At 44.0% G+C, this 17,452-nt stretch overlaps 1 protein-coding gene across 1 annotated transcript; it reads right to left on the bottom strand.

Annotated features, from left to right (window-relative positions):
- Positions 1-2,871: 2,871 nt before the first annotated feature.
- Positions 2,872-16,640, bottom strand: GPBP1L1 (GC-rich promoter binding protein 1 like 1; the record flags this gene model as incomplete). The annotated part of the gene is made up of 10 exons (XM_079536285.1): positions 2,872-3,018; positions 3,236-3,338; positions 4,212-4,336; positions 5,051-5,209; positions 8,695-8,835; positions 12,129-12,322; positions 12,806-12,878; positions 15,066-15,349; positions 15,696-15,825; positions 16,581-16,640. 10 exons carry the CDS (start codon positions 16,638-16,640, stop codon positions 2,872-2,874), a joined length of 1,416 nt encoding a protein of 471 aa, XP_079392411.1.
- Positions 16,641-17,452: the final 812 nt, after the last annotated feature.

Here is a 17,452-nt window from a genome sequence, read left to right as displayed (position 1 = left end):
CCGTGCCGGTGCCTACGCTCTCTGTGCCGCTCTAGCTGCTGTGTCCTGGCCCGGATTTCAGCCACGTGGCGCTGATGAGCCTCCAGCAGCTCCGGTGCCCGTGGGTCCCCTCGCGGCGGGCCGGGCTCTCCCTGGGGCACAGAGGCAGCCACGGCTGTAGGGGCCGAGCCCACGAGACGGGGGTGACCCCGCACTATGCTGCAGGCGAATGGGGCCGGTGGGGCGGTCTCACCCGCTCTGCTGGCCGGCTGGCAGCGGGGGCACGGAGCAGCGCCCGCTCGCGGGGCGTGAGAACGTCACCCAGCGGTGCCCCGCGGGCTCGCCCCGGGCCCTCACGTCCCACAGAGAACCGAGGGGGTCCGGAGAGCGGGAGCAGACGGCGGTGCTTGGGGCGATCCTCGTGCCAGGACACCGCGACCTTGAAGAAGCAAACGGGACGGGAGGGCGGGAACTGCTCAACAACAGACGGACGGGCGGCACGGCTGCTCTCGGAGGAGCCGCGGCCGCAGCCCGCGTTCTCGCCCGCGGACGCGTCCCCGCCCCGCCCCGCGCCCAAGCCCGGCCCCGCACTACCGAGGGGTCCCGCAGTCCCTCCGTCCTTCCCGGCTCCTCCCCCGGCCCGCCGAGGCACAGCCGCTCGCGGTGCGCCCTTAGCAGCGCCCGGGAGCCGAAGGCCATGCGGCAGCGCGGGCAGCTGAAGGCTCCGGCGGCCGCCATCGGACTCCTGCAAAACACCCGCGCCCCTCGGCCCAGCTCGGCGGCCCTCCCTCCTCCGGGCCGTCCGCGCCGACCCGCTCGGGGACGCGCCTGCAGTGTTTGAGGCCGCCGTTGCTACGGGCGCCGAGCCCCGCTCCGCCCCAGGCGCACGGCCCGTCCCGGCTCTGTTCTGCGGGCCGCCCTCCCGGCGCTCACCTCCACCGCGCGGTTCCTCGGGGCTCCTCTCTCAGCTCCCCCCGCGGCGCTCCTCCGGTCCCCGTCTCTACCCGGTGCGCCGGGGCCGGGGCAGCTGGCGGAGGCCGCGTTCCGCCTCGCGCTGCCCGCCCGCCATTTCGAGCTGAGGCTCTCCTCTTCTTCTTCTCTCCTTCTTTCTCCTTCTCAGCGCAGGGCGGAACGCCTCATTGGCTTCACCTGCGCTCACAGCGCTCCCCGCTGAGCCGAGAGGGCTCCCGCCTCAGGCACGGCCCGTTTCCACACAGCGCTGCTCGCGAGCGGCTGTCAGCGCGGATACGCGCTCACGGACTTCTAAACTTACCCAGTTTCTTGGCTTTCGTAGCGCTTTTCCTCACGACTTTCCCCATGGATGGGTGAAGGCAGACAGCTGCCACAGACAGAAGCGATCTGACGGAGCGGATCGGCCGTGGGGAGCGCCTCACGGCAGCCCAGCTCCGCGGGCCCGGCTCCCATTACGCACGCACACAGCCGCACACTCCTCTCTGCGTGGAGCAGCAGCAGCTCCACACACCACCACCCAGCCGTGCTGCCCTGCGACGCCCAGCTCCCCCGCTGAGGCGCGACCCCTGCCCGCCCCCCGGCCGCAACCGCGCACCTGCCTTCCGCCCCGCGGGTTGTGTTCCCAGCTGAACGGACACTGAAATAGCTTAGGCCACACCTGAGTTGTTTGTAAAATCCTTTTTAATCTAATAGAAATGTTTTCATGATTTTTTAAAAAAGATTTCAATGAAAACAGCTTTGGATTCAGACATTCCCTTGCCACGTTGTGAACACAGACAGCAGCATTGCACCAGGAACAGGCAGTGACACCGACCGGTCGAGCTCCACTATTTTGTATGAAGCGGAAAATAAAGCAAACTGCTTGAGTGGAAGATAATTCAAATTATTGTCTTTAATTTCTTTAAAAAAAAAAAAAACCAACCAAAACCAACGAACACGGGCTGCCATCTCTCCATTGTTCTCTCCCTCTCCCTTTGTAAAGGAAGAGTTCAGCTCCTGCAGTCCCAGCACTACAGCAATGTTTGCCAAGTGGAAAAAACACAGTGGGAGAAGCAGCTCTTTATCCCCAGTGCTATTTGAACCCCAAAGTTGCACATCCCTTTAGAGGAAAGGTTTTCTTACATAAGAAAGACAATTAGAATTGGCAAACTGATGCAAAATATTTATTCCAAGTTAGTTATTTTTGATGCAGTAGTTTTTCCCCCTCATACAGACTCAATGTGATAGTCACTTTTTTAAATCTGTAAATAATGTTATCAAAATAATCTTAATCTTTGAAATCTCACAAAAAATTTATATTTTACAATCCACCCTGAATATCAAGGCTGCAAGAAGAAGAACACAAACAATTCCTATATCCAAATATTTTACAGCTGTACCCAAAAAAAGAAAACCACAAACGCCTGGTTAAGTGATGAAGCTCCCCGAGCCGCCAAAAAAAAAAATAAAATAAAATAAAAAATTCATGTTATTAGCATTAATTTAACATAATTAGAACTTCAATAGCCATTTTGTCATTGACAATGATTGTTTTAGCACATGTTACCGCACAACATTGTGTAATGCGGGCGGCACTGTTAGAAGCTTGTTGTTGCAAAGATCAGTCAGCCACTCGTATCCTGCTTACCAGACTGAACTTGTGCACTGCCCCACAAGGGATTTCTGTCAAAATTTGCTAGCTGCACAAACTTCTATTAAGCATTAGGGCAAAACCAAAAGAAAAAGCTAAAGAAGCCAATTTCTCTCTTCTTTGGGATACAATTATTTCCCTTGTGCATGAAGTATCAACAGAAGAAAAAACTGAACAGACTGGAGACAGAATAAACTCTGTTTAGTTTATACAACCCCCAAACACATGTTGAACTACGAACTGAGTTTATTGGGTTGGTTTTATTTATTTTAATTTTCTTGTGCCCACTCTCAGGCATCGTCATCTGAAGTCTCGCTGCTACTGGTTTCTGTGTCCGAGTCCTCAATCTTTGTCTTAAAAGTGCTTCTCCAGTGGAACAACAGGCTGGAGCTGCGGCCCTGAAGAAATCCATTCTTCCCAAATCCGTTTCTTCTTCGCTGTGGGAATGAAAGTAAGCTTTAAAATAAGCACAGCTACGGAGAGTAACTGTCACCAGCCAACTGGGGATGCTGTTCTACGGTCACTTGTATATTCATGTGCTCTCTGTGGATAATGTAGGGTCATCCAGTTTCATTTCTGCTCTTAGTCTTCTAAACATCCTAGGCACTGCACTACAGAGGACTTACGCAGCAGTGGCAAGAGTTATGAACATACCTGCTCTGATTTAATTTGGAACTCTTTGAGCTCATCCTCTGTGAGGGGAAGGTAATTCTCATCATTTTCAGGATATTCCTGCCATCCCATTTCTTTCAATAACCTGATTCATGAAAAAAAGAAAAAAAAAAAAGGGCACAGGAATTAAAGCAATGCAACAAACGCAAAGGTGAGAACAGCCTGTCCATGAAACACAAGGTTTTGTATTAAATTACTTTGAGTTCACCAGGGAATCTTCTGCACTACACACCACTTAATGTTTAGCATTTACCCAATATTTTTCTTACTCAATGTCTTCTACAAACATTTAATCATCAGCATTTCTGTACATTGGGTAAATAACTAGTCTGGCAGAAGGACAAAAAACGAACAGATCTGAAGTTCTACCCAAGGACACTGAAGAAGGATGTGAGATAAACTAGCAACTCAGCTCAAGATCTTCTAAAAGTTACTGCCCGCTGACACCAGATGCTCTCAGGTCACTCACTAAAATAAGATACAAACTGAGACATAAAGTAAGAATTTTCTTAACTTTCTGCAGAATTTTTTCACAGAATTTAAGAGTATTCCAAGGGCAGATAGAGAGAAACCAGTGAGTATGAGTATGCAAGTACCCGATTCATAACCCAGATCATTACCTTTAGGATACCCAGTAATAAATTAATTGAATTGCACTAGGTTTATGTTGCCTCACCACGTGGGCAGGTAAATCCTAGGCAGCATTAACGCACAAGGATGTGGCACGAGGGAAGTGCACGAATTTAATTACAGACCTTGGCAAAGTCTTGGCTCAGCTGTCATCAGTGTTTGTTTTACTTGAAACTCCACCACCCAGTCCAGCACATAGAAATGGAACCCACACCTCCAGTTCAGCTTTGTGTACTTCCCAGAAAGTTCTTTGGAATAGTTTCCAGCTTGCACAGTCCGAGGACATGCCGTCTTTTACTCCAGACACCTTACTTGGTTATTTTCTTACCTGTGTTCTGCTTCCAATGAATGAGAGAGGTTTTCCCCCTCCTCTGGCAAGGGGAGAGAAAGGCCATTTTGATGGCAATTCTCTTCCCAGTTTTCCTTTGGTTCTGGTGTGCTGTTGCTCTCCATCTGAAGAAAAATAAAAGCAAAGTGCACAAAGAACACCATGATATCACACTTCCAAGTTCAACTTTCTGCTCTTGGGAGTAAACCAAAGCCTTCTGAGTCAGGCTTTCAACAGAGCCTGGACTGACAATAACTTGGAAAGCAGCTTCTACCTAGCTGTGACAGGACAATGTGATATGGATGACATTTTGATGCACTGCACTTTGATGTCAGGGGAGTGAGTGCTGGCATTGCTAAGCCATCATCAGCGCCTCCACGGTGTAAGAAAACCATGAAAACCCCACTCTTAAGGTTGCAGTTTACACACACGTTAAGCCACAGACCTATGCATTTAGGATTCTGGTCCAAGCCTGAGCCTTAAGCCTCTATTCTACACATTTTACAAGCTCTGAATTCAACTTTCCCGTGAATGTAGTTTGACATGAAGTTTGAAGTCAAAGACAGTATTGTTCCATCCCTTAGAGAATTCCTACAAAGACCCAGATTACCTTCATCATCTGTCACACCTTCACTTCCACCTCATTAATTACTTATCCTTTTGCATTTCATCATGTTATGCATCTCCTTTCATCACACTGCTGCTCACTACCTCTGCTGGCATGCATGTCAGACCAAGGGAAGTCATTCATTTCCACGCCCACAGCCCCAATCACATACACTGCTTTTTTCAGTACCCAACTCCTTAAAAACAGCCGTCAGTAAGGACAGTGATCTTACATCATCCAGCTTGTCACATTCTCTGCTCTCTGTTATCTCCCCATTCCGATCATCTTTCAGTGCCTTCAGGAATTCGCTCTTCTTATCAGTGGTGCGACGCATCAGCTTTGTCAAGCGTGAAGAGCAGATCTCGATAGGAGGGGTGGTGCTGGAAGGACTCTAGAGAAAGCAAGCAGAATATGGACACTTGAAAGTGTACCCTCTTGTGAAGATCAGGCCCTTTTAGGATCTGCACTATTAAATGCTCATCAGCTCCGGGACTAGTTCTGAACTCCTTAAGGAATCTAGTCGCAGATGTCCACCAAAACAGGGACTGGTGTTGTGCTGGTAAGGGAAGAACTGGCTATACATTACCCTCCCACCTATCACTACCAACTTTGTTTTTTTTTTTCTTCCAAATTTCCCTAGGCATCACTGTGGCCAGGAATACATTTGTTTCGTTCGTGGCAATGTAACTCTCTCACATGTAATGCTGAATACTACAACAGAAAATGTGGGCAGAAAGCTTCATGTGGGACTCAGTCCACAAAGATTATAAAATCAGGGAGCTCAGACTCTGTTCTAATTTGCGTCTTAAGACATCCTGGCTGCCTCTACCCTGAAATTAAGCTTTGGGCTGGGAATCTCTTTTCAGGGAGCGGCACATCTTCAACCAACTGGACACTGAACAGCCACAGCCTCTGCCTCCTCCCCTAGAGAGCACACTGCTGATTCCTGCCTATGGACACCCAAGGAAACCCAGGTCCTGTGCATGGCCAGGCACAGACAGCCCTTGAGCTGTAGGAAATCTGCTCAGCTGAATTCCTGAATCCAAGGTAACCTCACACATTCTTCCCCAATGCTTTGCTTTCATAATTACCTTCAATCTCTGAGCCAGGCGTAAGGCACAGCTTGCATGTTGGCAGTGGCCCAGCCATGACAGTGCAATTAAAACAGCGATAAGCAAGATGAGCTTTCAATTTCATGTTTCATCATTTTGACTGGCCGTGCAAAGAAAATTTAAAACATCACGAAAAACCTTCCTGTATCCTAACCTTCTGTTCATATATGGACTTCATGGCTGCCTACTGGTAAGGAACCTAGCTACTTGTGTGGATACCTGACACTAGAACTTTATATGCAAAGACATTCTTTTCCTTTATTTACTGGCTTTGATTTTTATCTTTTTCTCAATTAAAAAAAAAAAAGCACATTTTCCTAAAGCATGTGGCTTCTCCCCTCCTTTTTTTTTTTATTTAAGCTGAGGTGGGAGGGTTGTAAATTCAGGCTCTCAAAAATAAATCTCCTTTATAAAGAAGTGTTGTTATCATACCACACGGTGCTCTGAGCAAAGATCAAGGAAACTAAAATATTTAGCAAACATAACCAAGCAGCAACAGCTGCTTACATTTCTCATGCCTGCTGCACATAAAACACTGGTGTGCAATAACGCCATTGAGAGAAGCGTGCTGAACATAACGCCTCACTCTTCTCAGGTAGCCTTCTCTATTTCGCCCTGTTAACACTGTATTGAACAAATCAACAATGGCAAAAGACACAAATGACCAAATGTTAGGATGAGAAGCTACTGTAGTCCTTAAAGCTCTCAACATGGTAATTAGTTTGACTGCAAGTGATGGAAGGTAGCAGTGAGCAAAGGAAAATGAAAACTAGGATCTGTGGGTAGTTCTGAATGCTCTGCTGAAGCGTTTGAGCTTTTTGTTACAACATTACTGAAAGGGAACTGAATTTCATTTCTCTTCTCATTTTATTCAGATTCTCTAGAAGGCTTTTAACACTAGAAGAGACTGTTACGTAAATTTGTACAAGTAGTTGGTTTCTGGCATCTTTTCTAAAGGTAGGTTTAGCCATTTGAAAGAAATATCAGGGCATCTCTCAGATATTCTAAATGAGAACAATGCATAACATCCAGTCTGTTCAGACACCAGTCTATGAACAATCACTCATACACAAAAGTCATCCTATGCCATCTTAAAATTTCAGACGGTCTTGAATCTGTTGTCAAGCACTGGCTAAGACACAGTGCCAGTGCTGCCCAGTACCTTCTAGCTTACAAGACGCTGTGGTCCCTTATGACCAGAGGTCTGTCTTCAACACTTCTGCGGGACAGACTTTATCCCTACCTCAGAAATAAAAGGACAGATTGGCAGTCCTGCAGAGCCGGGATTACTGGATTATTTGCTGGCCACAGCCCTGTGTTTCCACACTGCCAGTCTCCAATAGATTCATAGAAAAACAAATTACAAGTGTTCAATTTCAGCTGTGATGAATTGTAGCCCTTTTTGTTCAGCTGACTAATGCTGGTAACAGAAGTATTAAAAGAAGTACTGCTCTGAGAAAAAGCCCAGCTGCACTCCTCCTGTCAGAGCAGTACAGTATCCAACAGCTTTGCTGACTAAAGTTTCAGCCACAACTTTCTTAGAAAGAATGAAAAACACAGCCAGACCACTTGTGCCACCAGTGTATGATACAAAGTGCATGTTTCATTGGTATCTACTTGAGGTAAAAGCCTACATGGCTTACGTGTTTATACTGTAAAGGTGTCTGTACTCTACTGCATATTACACAAAAAGGAAGGCTGTCAGTAGCACAGAGACTCAGCCTAAGGACAGACAAAAGGTAAGGAGAAGGGATACAGCACCAGATCTACTTCTCCAGGGGACAGATGCAGGCTTTTTAACCACTGCTTTTATACTCAGGAACAGCTATAGCAGAAAAGCACAGGTTGTTTCAGAGTAAAGCCCACAAAGCAGAGAACCATAAACACGACAAAGAAGGTTTTTGTAAAGGACAAAGTCAGATGCACAACTAAAAAAAACCAAAAAGCAAACACTTCAATCCTCCCCCCCATAAGCTATTACACTTGAAATGCAAACCACACAAATTACAAATTTCCTGAATTAGTCAATTATTGATTTTAATACTTTTTAATTATGACCACCAACTTTTGGTTCATGATGGGGAAAAGTTATTCGATGTCACTTTTCTATTAAGCTTCATTGAATTTCAAGATTCAGAAGAGCATTTTGCATACAAGCTATGAAGTGAACCATAGGATGCTGGCCAAAACACATCAAGTCACAGTTACCACTGAAGTAGTACGTAATTTACATTTGGAGATTCTCTCCGCACATCAGACCAAAACCAGAGGTAAGCCAGCCTCAGGCTCAGCAGATCACCTCCTACCAATGTTAAAAGCAGACACTAAGCTGAAACCTTCTAGAGAAAAGCAGCGAGGCAGATCACTTTCACTTTATCGGAAAAGAAAGTATTGAAGAACAGCATGGGAATCAGTTTATCTTTCAGTGCACATCTTTTCTTGGTATCTGCAATTTCATAAGTCCATGTGTGTCCAACAACACAAGGCTATTAAGTGTGAGGTTGTTTGTTTATTTTTAAATTGCAAAGAAATTTTAGTATGTTTGGGCAAACCCAAATGTTTGGGTGACAAATGGCGATAGCTTTACAACCAGATCTCTTAATTTAGCATATCAAAGATGCACTAAAGCTGTGCTAAGAACGCACAAGTGAGTTATCCAGGGTACAAAGCCAGGTATCACACGCAGGAGAGATCTTATTTTGTTGAAGCTACAGTAGGTGACAGTGATAAAATTCCCTTCCTACACCCAAACCCAATTTCTTACCTCTTTGGGAGAGGTGAGGACTGAGCCACTTGCCAGTACCGCTGGTTTGGTTACAGACACTGGACTGGTAAAGGCAGAGTCACGGCTGGAGGAAAGCGAGCCTGGCTTGTGTTCGTTTCTGTTGGCTTTCCATGGACTTGGCTACGTTGAAAAGAACACACAAGACAGTAAGTGGTAAGACACTCCAATGGGTTGCTTGCAAGCAATAAAGCAAAAACTGCATTGATAGAAATTGTCTCTTGTGTGGAGTTTCCTCCTCCCTCTCCAAGAACATTCCCAGCAAGTTCACCTCTAAATACATTTTTTCCCCCCATTATCATCTCCTTTTTCCTCCAAGTCACAGCAAGTTCTGCTTCACAGGCACGACCCTGTAACAAAAAAATGCAGTTGGAGCCTAAGGAGAAAATCCAGTGCAGCTCTTCATTAACTGGAATCACCACTGAGGGAATCAGTGCATCCTGCAGCTAGGCACAGATAGGAAGCAAAGATCCCAATTAAAACCACATTTCATATAGGAACACTGTATGCCTCAAAGAAAAGGTTTGCCTCGCTTGACAGGAATTTCCCCTGTGCAAGAAAGAAGCACCTCAAGGAATCTTTCTGTCCAAGCCAAGAATGTAAATTTCCTAGGGCTCTGGAAGTGTCCATCACCGCACTGATTTAGCCAGTGTGGATGAGCACCTACTGTTCTGCTCTGGATACTCTGCAGCGTTCCTTAGATACAATGGCAATCTGGCTGAAAAGCAGACTTCAAGATAACTTTTTGTTACTTGGAAGATTTTTCTTGGGCCTGTCTTGTCAACCAAGGACAAACACTGAAGTGGCAGCTCCTACTGCAATGATTCTAACAAATGACTTGTATCAAGCAGCGTAAAAAATACATTTGTCAAAGCGTTAAGGCATAACGGTTCCTTTGAACCATTACACTTCTGAAGCCAACTTGATAGCAAAATAATTCATGCACAGTGTGATTAAGTTGTATCTGACATAAAATAGATCTTGTATTCTGGGAGCAATGAAAGCAGAAGCCATAATTTCCCTATGATCTCTCTCTCCATTGGGCTGCTTTATTCCTTTTAAAATAAACGCATCGCCATCATTCTGGTCTCATTAGCAGCCTTCCACACCAACCTTAGAAGTAGTCCACAGTGCTGAATAAATAATTCAGCACTCATACTAGATTCTGAACATCCCTTTCAAACCCCCAAAAGACCCTGGTCTCCACAATATTGCCTGTAGTAAGTTTCTTAGGAGTGGAGAACTAGTTTGAGAGGAAGCTTCCCTCCGCATACTCACACGGATGCACTTGTTCAGGCACCTGGCTCTTGGCTGCTAATTGTTATTCTCCCACCTTCCACAAAGTGGCAGCTTAGGCAAATTCAAACACTGATCACTGTTACTTTCTTAGACTGCTGGATTCAAGGACAACAGCCACAGCTGAGCACCAAAAGGAATCGCTCGCATATTATGCCCTTCACTCACCACTCAACTGTGAACAATTCAGCCACATCTAAAGGAAGAACGTGCCTCTATCACTGCCACTGTGTTCTCCTCCTTCAGTACAGCTAACAAGCACATTTCATCCCGTTTGCCTCTGACAGCTTTCCAGTACTGCTGACTTCACCAAAAGGAGCGTTCTGACTCTAATGCTTTATGCACTACAACTTTCTGGAGTCTTCAGAATGACGTATCCTACCACAGCTTCCTTCTTCTCTACCTTTACAACAAGGCATCATGCATACAGGTTTTCTACCTAAGGACACGCAGATCTCCACCTCTCCTTCTATCAGTGGCCATCATTCACTAACACACAAGATGAGACAGCACACAACTCCTAGCTGTTGCAATCCCCACCAGTGAGCAGCACCACACTCCCTCTACAGTCCCAGCACCGTTTCAATGCATACACACTTAATGACTAGAAAACATGTTTATATCACAATTAACACGACGGTGATCTGCTGGGAGCTGCCACACATCACGAGTCAATACCTGCTCCAGCAGCACAATAGCCTTAATGTGTTATCAGTATTGTCACATCTACAGCATGAATCCAGGTGTAACCCACACCTAGTAACTGTTCTGAACAGAATATCCTTCACCAAAAGGAAAGTGAGGCAGCTACCATAACATATGGCCATAATTCTGAATTAAATATAGATGTATAAGCTGGAACACAAGTGAGAAAGATGTCAAAACTCAAAATCCCCCCAAAAACAAACCCTGCACTTTTAACATTAGTTGAACTTCCATACCACAGTCGCAAGACTGCCTCCAAAAGCCTGATCATACTTTCTAAATTATCTATGAAAATTAAGGGTTTATTCCAACTGTGAGCATAGGTTAATGCTTTTTTTTTTTGTTTCAATAAAAAGTTAAAATTTAAAGGGTAATTTCAGAGAACAGTTTGGAAAAGCCTTAAGAGCAGCTCTTCTAGATTGAATTAACAGAAAAACTTCTGCAAAGGGTTTTAGAAGTAATGAAAACAAGTGCAATGGCAACAACACGGCAAGGACTAACAGCTATGAAAATATTTATGTTTGACTTCCACAATTCCAAGGCAATGGGTACACATGTAGCAGCACAGCAGACCTTTATACAGCTTTCAGAAGCACATTTCAATCTCTTGAGCTCTAGTGCCAGTACAGCACTAGTTTTCAAACCTCACAATTATCCTTACACACAAAAACAGCAGCAAAGTTAGAAAAACTGTTTGCACTCCTTTTCACTCTTTGAAGCAATCAAAGAGACAGTGCAATGGTTTGGACAAACAACACCTTTGGCTTTTTGTTTCAAACACCATTTAAAACATCCAGATTAAAAACTACTAAGGCTGTCTGGATACTTTTATCATCCAAGCTGCACAAGGACAAGTGACAGCTGCATTACTCACTGCACTACAACTGCATCTTATTCAGCTATTCTGAACAAGTATGGATGTGGACTGAGATACATAACGGGTTGATTCAGTGAACAGAAAACTCTTCTACTGTTAACTTCATGTTAGCCCAATTTATCCCATGTAAAGGAATAAAGGTTTAGATTACCTCACTTGATAATCATTTGAACTATTAGAATTCCTCCTCAAGTCGGCAGAATTTGGTCTGAATCAAGAAGAACTTAGGAAAGGGTAGGAAACTCTGGATTTGCTTCCATGTAGAAAGAGTTGTTACACTTTCATCTTTGAAGAGTGTAACACCTTCTACACTCATCACAGAGGTTCTGCAGCAATGCAGCAGCCAGCATTAGCAATTAACATATTTTAGAACTCCAGCATCTGCACATGTTTTTTAAAAACAAACTAATAATTTTCCTTAACTTCTTAAATACTTGTAATATCAATCCTACAAAATTTCTAGAGCATCTGTAGTTCCCATGTCCAGGGAGAGACTTTTCCCTTGATCCACAGTTAACTTGGCTGGAAACTCTTGTACCTTGGAAGGAGGAGCTGCAGGTTTAGGAACCAGATTTTTGTAGACACTTGGGACAATGGTGGTGGCTTTGTTGCCATTTGCCAGGTGAGAAACAGGTGATGTAAATGCAGCTGAGAAGGCAGCAGCAGGATCCTCTTTTGAAACCTTTTTGATGACCAGCATCTTGGTAGGTTGCTTGGCACTAGGGGGGTTTTCTGTCAAAACAAAACAAAGAATTTGAAATACAAATGTTCTGTTTCATAACAGCTTCAGTATAACGCTCCAGTTTCTCCCTTCCAAACCTCAGACATTACAGCTGATACTCTTTTGTTTCAGTTTTGAGAAAGGATATTAGATAAGGACATTAAAGTCCAATCTTTTTCCACTTAACCACAACAGCTCCCTTGACTCATAAGTGAAAAGCCAACAGTGATGCCAGCTAACAACCTCCCACTATAAAACAGAGATCAGAACAGATTAATACTTTTTTGAGCAACCATGGATCAGCTGTTAACTCACCAAAAAATATTTTGTGTAACTTGCACCTTACAAGGTGCAGCGCTTACACAAACAAGCAATTAGTACTTCTCAGGTCAAACACATTTTCTAGAGCAGAATTATTTATACAGTCAATAATATTTATCACTTTCTGCTTTGATATCAGCATTGCAGACAGCAATGTAGATAACTTTACCTACCCCAAACTCCGGAAGGTGTCCCTAAAGGTTTGTTCTGGTTGTTGTGTCTTCCTGCCTCTGGATTCAAAGATGGCTGTAAACACACAGAACATGCAAGTGAGTATATTCATTATATTGCACATAACAAATAAAGCTTTTGTATTAACATAACATGCTTCTAGGAAACCACAGTCTATTTCTCTTGAGCAGCACCTGAGTTAGAAGAGTGCTCTGTCAGAAGACACCTAAAAAGCTCATATTCTCATTTGCTTTTGCAGTATTTCCAACAGAACCATTAGAAAATTGAGGAGAGGCCCTTCAGTCACTTTTTCCTCTTTTTTATGTATCCTTCACGTTAGTTACTACAGCTACAGACTAAGTCTCCAATAACGAGATTCTGAAGCAGTAGCCATTCCTGTTCTATAAGAATTAGCAACAAATGTTACACCATAGCATGAATGCCTTCCTCAGACCCTAGGAATTCCTGTTCCAGTGCTTCACTTTTTAGTTACAGGTCAGTTTTATAGCAGTGCTGCTCACACTGCAGAACTCAGAACAGCAGCCTGTTTTACGGGGTCAGGGTCTGTCAGCCACACAGGCCTAAAAGCTGCACACTTAACCACGGTGTACCTTAGTGTCACACCATAGCAAAGGCGACAGGAGAGCTGCCTAGCAAAGTTTGCTACTGGACAGCAGATGCAAGGTATTATCTTCTTCAGAGAAAAAAAGAAGGAAAACATATTTACAGAAGAAACAGCCACGTGGTTGGAAAAAGACACTTCTCAAGGTACTGAAGAGAATGAAGAAAGATTTAGATTGACTACAACAGTGTGGCTGCAATCATTACAGTAACTTTCTACATTTCAAGAGGCTTTTGTCTGCCTAAAGAACCAGCTTATAGCATGCTTGAGAAATCAGATTAACAGAAATCTACAGGTAAGCTTCATCATTGATCTCCAGGTGTTAACTAAGCTCTGATGCAGGCTACCACTCCTACAGCAGAAGCAGCTGAACAAGAGCATGCAATCACTCCCTGGGCACTCCAGTGAAAAAAACAGCAGTTTAAATCTAACTTGGGTCTTGGAGCAATTTAAGCTGAGACACTAGATTCTGTCCTGAAGCATCTGCATGGCATTCATATATTTCACTCCAACTTCTGACCTTCCAAACAGAAGCAGTAACATCAAACTGCCATGAGAATTTCAGATATAAAGAACCTTCCAAAAATAAAAACTGAAGAAGGAAGCAAAAAGCTCAAGATGATCTACGTAAGTGTGCACACTATCACTAGAGACTCTCTTGACTGGAAGCAGCAATGCCTTGAGCACTGATGATGAAGTTAGAGGAATCACATTAGGAGGAGAGACTGAGTTACCAGAAAGATACAGATAACACTGGCCTCATTACACTGATCAATGAGAGCCTGGAGAAAAGTGAAAAACAAGATGCAAAAAGCAAAAGTCAAGGTCTGATAAAAATAAGATCTTTTTAAGGGGTGACAAAAGGACAAGAAGAAACTGAATTGGAAAGCAAAAGCAGAAATGGTGCTTACATCTTCATACTTGGAGCAGTTTTGAAAACTAAAGGTATTCCAGTAAAAACAGAGCCAGGATAAAAGAGACTGTTACAACTAACAGTACCACGGGGATCAGAACACTGGAAAAAGGTGGGTGAACTGTAGACACTGATGGAAGAGATGGCTGAAGAAACAGTGATTCACAGAGATTAGAAAATATCTCAGACAAAAAAATGCTATTCCAGAGGTTTTAAAAAAGATGTTTGCAAAGGTCTGGGCACGCACCATGATCAAGCTGGGGGAGGTTATCACACACACCAGCATGTACCAGAACAGGAGACAGGAACAGCAAGAAGACTGAAGATAAGCTATACAGATGTTCTTAGGAGCAAAAAGGGCTTTGTAAGCAAAGCCACAAGGGCAAAAACATAGCTACCATTCCCGTAGCAGATCAAAGCATCATCTTCTGAGTTCTAACGAAGATCTGACTTAATGCTTGAGTTACAAAGCTGTCTTCAAGTTCAATACTACCACAGAATCCAATACTGTGCCAAAACCAATGCAACAAGGTCATCGAGTCCCCCGGTCTCTGGGTATCAATTAGTGTCCTGCAAGCACTGGAATCACTGTTAAATCTGTAGGGATCTCAAGCATGGAATGGAATGCAACTCTAGATCCTAGCCATCTATCGATGATAATAAAAAATGAAATCCGAAAAGCCAACTTCTCACAGCTGCCACTTGTAGTGAGAAGCTACACACTTACAAAATCTTCTTCCTCAAATTGCAAATGCTCTTTGTCTTCCTTCTTCTCTTCCCTGGCTTCAACAGGCAGCTTTTCTTGAAAGGCAGAACTTTTCCGCGAATGGAAGTTGCCATTCCAGTGGCGATGAACTCCAGTTCCTCCTCCACCACGCTGGTTCACGCCATCATGGCCTCGCGAGGGACCATGCCAGCCAGGCTGACTGCCAGAAAGCCCAACATGAGCTCCTTTAGAAACACCAGAATCTACAGAATCATGGCGGAGAAGGGATGGCTGATGCCAGCAGTCTAAACAAAAGGAGATAAGTATTCAAATAATAAAACGTCAACACTGCATGCAGAATGTTTTTCTTGTTAAGTTAGCGTTCACTAAGTAACTCCTAGGCCCAGCTTATTCAACAACTGTGTGACTATCCCCCCAAAAAATCAACCAAGCCATACAATGCACATACAGCTTCCACAGAAACCCCTAAAGGCCTTGGCACGTGTCATGGGAGAACAGAACAGTGCAAATTTCTCATGGGATGTTTTGAAAGATACAGTTTTGAGAAACATTTCTATCCCACAGAACTCTAAATTCCGTAAAATACTCCAAAATAGCTGCTCTCAGACTGCACTCCAATCCAATATTTACCTCCTGCAGTTCGGAGGGGCCCATTATTGAAAAATCCATCAGAAGAGTTGTGTCTCCTTCGGCTCACCCCAAAGCGTCCTTCTCCCCGTGGAAGATGCTCTCCATGTTTCTCAAAGGTGGCTGCAGGGGACTGTGTAAGGAAAAAGATGATGTAATAAAACACTCCCAAGCCCACATTCCTGTTCTAGTTCTCAATATAGCATGCATATCTGTACAGCTTAGCCAACAACATTAACAACCACCTGGTCCATCATGACCTGATTAACCATTAAAATATTTTTCACCATTGTCATTTGCAAGTAATGTAAAAGTCACTGAAGAAAAGAGAACTCCTGGGTCAACCGAAGCTTTTTCTGGAATCAGAAGATACCTCCACATTAAAAATGTGAAAAACAAAAACAATAAACCAAACGAAAAAAAAGCCCTGAACAAACCAGGGAGTATTTCTGAATTTGGACTTGGAGTCCAAGGCATATCAGTGTACTGCACAGCAATGGCCACAGCAATGGCCACTTTCATAAATGAAATCCAAAGAATTGTATCGTGAGTGCCAGCTCAAGTCTTGACCACTCCACGTTACTGGGGGGAAGGGGGGTTCTTAATCATTTTCTATTTGGGATTCCATTCAATTCTCAGCACAGTAACACTGAACTTCTTCCATGTCTGAATGCAAAGGATATTTCCTCCTCTGAAACAGAAGGGATACATTTGTGGAAACAAACAAAAAAAGACTTCCACCTTAATAACCTCTCTTTCCAGAAGACTTCCCTAAAAATCAAAAAAGTAGTTAAAAAAACAACAAACATTTTAAGTTCAATCTAACACTGGGACAAGTGTATAAACATTACCATAGCTCTGAGAGCAAGCAATCTGTAACTGAGTTACCTTGGTTGACTGTGGTGTTGAGAAGTTAAGCCAGGCAGGAACAAAGTCATGCTGCGCCATTTAGGTCCAGTGTCTCCCTTCAATAAAATGAGGCATCAAACCTCATGGCCAGGATCTGTAAATGAAGAGAACATTCCCTGACTCACATCTCTTCCAGAACCTCAAACCTGCTCTACACTACTAAGAGGGGAAAAAGCACTCTAATTTTTTGTACTGTGCTTGAAAATGACTTTTTTCCTGCTGACTTTGTTCCTCTGAACAAAACAGGTAAGAACTTAAAACATTCCCACCTACTTCCTGTTTATAATTCCATTCTAAAGCCACACCCATGAAATCCATGATAGGATAGGTCTGGAGATGGAGGAAGACAGAACAAACAGCAAATGTCAGTGATCTGTAAAACTGAAATGTGCCAGAATTTGGTACATTCCTTCACTGCTTTTTGTCTCACAGCCCACACAAGAGTGATCACTTCCTATTTTATTGCAAAGGTTGTACATTGAACACGATCAAGCCCACAATGCTGACACTGAGAGAAGATCAGAGTCCTGAAGGATCCACCGCAGGCCAGCTCCTGCACCCCAGCTTAAGACTGTAGCCCAGCACACCAATTTCCACACTCCACAGAACATCTTATGTCAGAACTGCTTTCATAGCAAAGAAACCAAGTGCTTAGGAGCAGAACACAAGCTGGCTGAAAGCTCTATATCTTAATGGAAGTTCCACCAAAGAGCAGCAGATGTGTCTCCCACTGAGGAACCCGAAACCAAATTTTCTTTCCAGCTTGTCATAGCAACTTTCTCTGCTTAAAGCAAACATAACTCCACTACTTCTCTACATAACTGAATTTCGTCCTTTAATAGAAGGCTCCC

This window comes from Tetrao urogallus (assembly GCF_951394365.1).
Source record: "Tetrao urogallus genome assembly, chromosome: 5".
Taxonomy (NCBI): domain Eukaryota; kingdom Metazoa; phylum Chordata; class Aves; order Galliformes; family Phasianidae; genus Tetrao; species Tetrao urogallus.
This window is presented reverse-complemented; position numbering and strand designations above follow the sequence as displayed.